At 53.1% G+C, this 6,352-nt stretch overlaps 1 protein-coding gene across 5 annotated transcripts; it reads left to right on the forward strand.

Moving 5' to 3' along the window:
- The first annotated feature begins 125 nt into the window (after positions 1-125).
- Positions 126-4,691, forward strand: MYD88 (MYD88 innate immune signal transduction adaptor). 5 transcript variants are annotated; one of them, XM_030764105.2, is made up of 5 exons: positions 144-515; positions 1,366-1,500; positions 1,895-2,056; positions 2,260-2,351; positions 2,617-2,759. In XM_030764105.2, the coding sequence occupies exons 1-5, from the start codon at positions 188-190 to the stop codon at positions 2,635-2,637; spliced, it is 738 nt and encodes a 245-aa protein (XP_030619965.1). In that variant the 5' UTR covers positions 144-187; the 3' UTR covers positions 2,638-2,759. The 5 variants fall into 5 exon arrangements, with proteins under 5 accessions (XP_089775198.1, XP_030619965.1, XP_089775197.1 ...); XM_089919071.1 differs by having other exon boundaries at positions 145-515; positions 1,895-2,084; positions 2,309-2,351; XM_022553972.3 differs by having other exon boundaries at positions 151-515; positions 1,895-2,075; positions 2,617-4,691.
- The last annotated feature ends 1,661 nt before the right edge of the window (positions 4,692-6,352 follow it).

Consider the following 6,352-nt stretch of genomic DNA (forward strand, 5'->3'; position numbering starts at 1 on the left):
AGTCCCCTGACATCCCGAGGGCAAGGGTGGGGCGCCCCCCACTTCCGCACATCTACTGGGGCTCCAGATTGTAGGGCGGGGCGTCGCTTCGAAAGAGAAACCGGCGGGGCGGGGCCGGGTGGGCGGGGTGGCGGTAGGGTAAGGAGGAAGCACAGACCCACGACGCGCCTCTGCATGACGGCCCGCCATGGCTGAAGGAGGTCCGGACGCGGGCTCCGCGCCCCCCACCCCTTCCATGTCCTCCCTGCCCCTGGCAGCGCTCAACGTGCGAGTGCGGCGCCGCCTGTCGCTCTTCCTAAACTTGCGGGCGCATGTGGCGGCCGACTGGACCGCGCTGGCGGAGGAGATGGGCTTCGAGTACTTGGAGATCCGGCGGCTGGAGACGCATGCCGACCCCACGGGCAGCCTGCTGGACGACTGGCAGGGACGACCCGGCGCTTCGGTGGGCCGCCTGCTCGAGCTCCTCGGCAAGCTGGGCCGCGACGACTTGCTGATGGAACTGGGACCCAGCATCGGTGAGGACGCCCCCTTCCGGGCCTCATATCCGAGGTGGGGGTGGGGATGAAGGGGCTGACCATAAAGGGCCTCAGCATCCGTCCCACCTTTCCTGTCTTGGAGGCGGGGAGAGCGGGGGGGGGAGGGAGTAGTTTTGGGGTGGCAAGGGGGACACTGGAGGCAGCCTGCAGGGGGGGAACCGTGCAAGACCAGTTCCCTCTTTCCATACGTGGGGTGATAGGGACTAGAAAAAGAAGGCGAAGACCGGAAAAGGCACAAGGAAACAGCTTAGACAAAGGCTTTCACATAGGACAGGAGTCAGAATAGGGGTCCTCTGTGGGGGGCTTGGAACTGCTTCAAGTATGTAGAGCAACAGGCAGGTAAGGGACTGAAAGCTGACAGTCTTTGGAAACTTCAGGTCCCTGGAAAATGCACCCCTTCCTGCCACTTGCTGACCCATACCTGCACAGGCATGGGGACAGTGGCCCACTTGGTTGGGGCTGCTGCCCTCACTGCACATAATCACCAGGTCTCCTGAGCTCTTCTTACATGCCCTGCTCACATCAGCCGTGGATCCTAAAAGAAGCATACCTGGGGGGTGGGGGAGTGGAGGGCAATGGGATAGAGACACAAGCCTGACCTTGATGGCTTCCCTCATGGCCAGAACACCACTGACGTCCCTTTAGGATGACCAGAGCCAGGTGGAAGCTCATCTTTTCAGAGCTGTTGAACTGTGGATGGCACCTCTGGGCTAGAGAAGCCCTGGAGGACAACACAGCCAGGGAGGTGGGACAGGGGCTGGATCCTGACCGCGGGTAGAGGCGTGGGGTACCTGCGGGGAGCTGGCCACACCTTGTCTCTTCCCCACAGAGGAGGATTGCCAAAAGTATATTCTGAAGCAGCAGCAGGAGGCGTCTGAGAAGCCTTTACAGGTGGACTCTGTAGACAGCAGCATTCCTCGGACGAGAGATCCGGCGGGCATCACCATTTGCGATGACCCCCTGGGTAAGGGCCCAGTACTGCCCCCCTGGGCCATAGGACATTGTGGTGTTAAAAGCATGGATGTTGAAAGCAGATGGACTGTGGCACCTTGGGCAAGTCACTTAATCTCTCTGAGCTTCAGTTTCCTAAGAAATGGGAATACTAAAGTCCTACCTCTGGTTTTGGTATGAGATTTTCAGGAAATGATGTGTCTATCTCATGGTCAACCTAGGGTTTGGCCTGGGGTGGTAAGAAGGTGCTCATCTTTCCGCTCCTGGGAAAGGCACTTTCTCTGAGTAGTGTCATCAGGATTGTGTAGGGTCCAAGATCATGGTCGCTTAGGCTGGGGGCACCTGGCTGGGCTCCTCCCCAGCCTTCCTGTAGGGCTCTGACCATCACCCTTGTGCTCTGCACCCAGGGCAAATGCCTGAGTGTTTTGACGCCTTCATCTGCTACTGCCCCAGCGATATCCAGTTTGTACAGGAGATGATCCGGGAGCTGGAACAGACAAACCATCGGCTGAAGTTGTGTGTGTCTGACCGCGACGTCCTGCCTGGCACCTGCATCTGGTCCATTGCCAGTGAACTCATTGAAAAGAGGTTGGCTAGGTGGCCAGGGGGCAAGTGGGTGGTTGTACAAAGCCCTGCCAGGGATCCCAATGCTGGGATCCTCCCAGTTGGACCCTGTCTAGCCTGGGCACAGTGGGCTCCTCCCAAGGCTATCCCCTGGGGGTATGCTGAACTAGGTCACCACGGTGCCTATAGCCTGCCCACTCTCCCTTAGGTGCCGTCGGATGGTGGTGGTCGTCTCTGATGATTACTTGCAAAGCAAGGAATGTGACTTCCAGACTAAGTTTGCACTCAGCCTCTCTCCAGGTAAGCTCAGCCCTGCCTTTGCCACAGAGAAGTGGGCGGGGCCTCAAGATGCCAGCCTTCCCTCACCAAGGGCCACGGGTAGAGCATCAAGGAACTTGGGCAGGTCTCTACACATAAATGTGCATGCACATGAGTGCCCTTTGTGTGGGTGAATATGTACCAGGGGTGCTTAGTTGGGAGAGGGATGTTGTTAACCCCTGGACTGAGGATTGGTCCCACCCCACTGTGAGAGCCTGGTGCCAGCTCTGTACCCTTTGGCTTGCAGGTGCCCATCAGAAGCGACTGATCCCCATCAAGTACAAGTCAATGAAGAAAGAGTTCCCCAGCATCCTGCGGTTCATCACTATCTGTGACTACACCAACCCCTGCACCAAGTCCTGGTTCTGGACTCGCCTCGCCAAGGCCCTGTCCCTGCCCTGAACTGCCCTGAGTCCCTGGGTGTGTGTGCATCTATCTGCCTGTACATGTACTTCTACCCCTGCCTCCACCTGCAGTTGTATGGGGAATCTGTGCTCCACTGGCCTCTTGATTCCTGGACATGCCAACTCCACAGACACAGCTGCAGCCATTGTACATATCTGGACATCACATCTCATGTCCTGCATAGAATATGTGGCTGCAAGTGGCACGCCCACTTGCTGTTATCAGCCAGGACAGTAAAAACCAGAGCCAGCTGGGACTAAGAGGAAGACCAGAAGAGCCAGCTCTGACCCATCCACACATCTTAGGCCTCAGTTTCTCCACCTGAGAACTAAGTAGGGTGAGGAGAACAGGCAGTAGCTGTGTTCGAATGATTGTGGGAAACGGTGAAGCACTGTTCTGAGTCTCCTGAGGACAGGAGACAAATCTTGGCTGAGAGAGGGCTAGCTGCCTGGGCAACGTGCTGGCCACTGCTGGGACCGTGGCACTGCTGGGGCAGCTGCTTCCACAATGGTGCCTACGGATGCTTTGGGGCCCTGTTGCCCCACCTCACATCCCACTTCCTCCTGCCCCGGGGACAAATGGGGAAGCAGCCTGGCCTAGCATAGGGAGGTCCTACATTGAGCCTGATTCCCCAAGGGTCCACCTCTCATCTGCCTCTTTGACTCCTCCCAGCCTCTGCACACCTTCCCTGTGATAAGTCCCCAAGAGACTGGCCTGAGCGTCTGGGGCTGCTTTTCACTTCCACCTATTGAGTGCCTGTGGTCCTGCTCTCAGCTCTGCCCTGCATGAGATGGGATCCCGTCTTCTGGCATCTCCATCAAGTTTGGGTTCTGGAGCTAGGTCACCATGGTGGTGTGAGCAGGAAGCCTTCCTCCCTGGGCCACCCACAGAGAACTTTCCCACCAATCTTCTGTACTTACTTGCCTTACAAAGTTGTTTGCTGGGACTAGTTTACAAACAGTGACCACACAAGAGCCTCTTGCCCCAAAGCTTGTAGGCACATGGACACATACAAGCTCACACACAGAGACACATATATACATGCACGGGCACCCTCATGCACACACATACAGGCATCTTCATGCACACATTTCCCTGGATACAGCTGCCAGGAACAGCTGGGTGGGACAGTCCCACCACAGAGGGGGCCTAACCCTGGAGTAAGATGGGACAATCTTGTATTCTTTTTGTTTCCCTCTTCATTGGAACCAGACTCTGGAAAGGACTCATTATGCCAGCATTTACGCCTTCAGTGAAGCACAGAGCGAGGAAAGAGCTGCTTGAACTCACAGAGCAAGTTAGCTGTGACAGCTGTTTTTCCCTCCTTGGGGGATTTGTACGTTGGTTTCCCTTAAGCTCTCCTTCAAGGAGAAAATGTCATGGTCTCAGGTCTCTGTGCCAGGATAGGACCCAGGACCCTAAATCTAATAGCAAATGTATGCCTTCTCTGCTCCACTTCCAGCAAGGGCTGGAGCAAACCAAGTACCTTCCCTCAGGGTCTCAAGAGGGACTGGAGGCCCCTCTCTGCATGATCTTGATGAAGCACTTAGCTACTAGGTACCTATCCCCACTTTGATACTGGGAAGTATTTTAAAACTCTTTCAAGGAAGTATCTTTCAGGGACTCCCCTGGCAGTCAGTGGTTGAGACTTCGCCTTCCAGTGCGGGGGGGTGTGGGTTCGATCCCTGGTCGGGGAGCTAAGATCCCACGTGCCTCAGGGCCAAAAAACCAAAACATGAAACAGAAGCAATATTGTAACAAACTCAATAAAGACCAAAATAAAACCTAAAAAAAAAAGTATCTTTCACACCTGTTTGTATTCATTGTGAGAATTTCAAGGAGAGCTAAGAAATGCCTCAGTCTGTAATTTCCTCTTCTGTATCCTAGGTTTATAATAAAGAGTTCTCTACTTTGGGAGTAGCAGGTTTCATTTGTGTCTGGAAGGAGTTTGGAAGCAGTAACTTGGGATAACGCTCTCCTGGGTACATGAAACTGGGCCCTGGGGTAGGTTCCAGTGGGTTTGCCAGGAGCTTCCTTAAGGCTGGTCCTCCTCCTCACAGGGTCCAAGCCTCACCAGGGCTGCAGGCAGAACTGTAAACAGCAGCTCAGCTACCGACGCTGGGGACTCTGCTTGCCTCTGCCAAGCTTGGTCTTCTGGGGATTGTGCCACACTCCTGGGTCCTGGGCCGGCCAGCGGGAGGGGCTGCTCTCCTAGGCTCCAAGGAGAGTCTGGAGAGTCCCCACTCCAGATCACAGATCTCCGGAGAATGCTGTTGTTACCAGTAATGGCCATCCTTGGGCATATCTGTGTTAATCCTGAAAGGATCGATCTATTTTTAAATAGAATGCACGACTTTTTCACTGTTCACTTGAGAAAAATTAGAAAATATGAAGAAAAAAATGCCCATAATCCTAATCCCAGAGATAACTCTGGTGACCTTTTAGAGTGCCCAGATATTTTCAGCAACCACAGCTTTTCTCTCACTGGTCTCTCTGTTGCCACGTCCTGGCTCCTGAGCCTCCTGGATGCTGGAGGCTTCCCAGCCTTGCCTCTGTACATTCAGGACTCCTAGAAAGTCCCCCTGAGGCCAGGCCTTCCTCTCCAGTGTCCCCTTGGGAACAAAGCCTCAGTGTGGTCCAAGCAGGGCCCCTGGGATCTGCCTTGTGCCCCCATGGCTGGGGGGACAGTCTTTGGGTCTGCTCCTGGTCATGGAGAGGGCTCTCTGGGCAACACCAGTCACGTCATAGGGAAAGCCCCTGTTCTCTCAGGTCAAGATGGTGACCTGAAAGCGCTCAGCTCAACCCCATCTAATCCTCACACCCCTCTCACCTTCCTCCAGTGCCCACCTCCCCATAGGTAAGTTCCCAGATACTGAGAAAGCTTCCTCTTCTCATTTTTGTTTTAGTCCCCTAGGAACTTTTGATAGAGAAATCCTTTTTCCTAAAGGGAAAATTCACTGATGAAATTATCCAAGGCAAAAGCAGGAAATTTTGGAGGGCAGCAGCAAAGGTAAAACACAAAATTACAAATCTACGTGACAATGGACTTGGATTCTGCCACAAGTCAAGGGCAAGGGAAAGAAACAGGGACAGGGATTTCCTCCAGATTAGACAATAAAATATACGAATATAGTGTGACTTTGCTGTATCCTGGTTGAAACACATCAATTATAAAAAGATATTTTGGGGTCATATATCCAGTAGAGGTCAATATACAAAATATGTGAGAGCAACAAAAAAATAAACAACCCAATTAAAAAATGGGCAAGGGGGACTTCCCTGGTGGTCCAGTGGCTAAGACTCCATGCTCCCAATTCAGGGGGCCCGGGTTCAATCCCTGGTCGGGGAACTAGATCCCACATGCTGCAACTAAAAAAAAAAAACAGATTTCACATGCCACAACTAAAAAAAAAAAAAAAAAGATCCCGCATGCTGCAACTAAGACCCAATGCAGCCAAATAAATAAATAAATAAATACAAAAAAAGAAAAAAAGAGCAAGGGACTTTAATAGACATCTCTCCAAAGAAGATATACAGATGACTAAAAAGTACATGAAAAGATGCTCAATATCACTAAT

The sequence above is a fragment of the Delphinapterus leucas genome, chromosome 10, assembly GCF_059928025.1.
Source record: "Delphinapterus leucas isolate spDelLeu-1000000601 "Yukka" chromosome 10, BTC_Dleu_Yukka2, whole genome shotgun sequence".
NCBI lineage: Eukaryota > Metazoa > Chordata > Mammalia > Artiodactyla > Monodontidae > Delphinapterus > Delphinapterus leucas.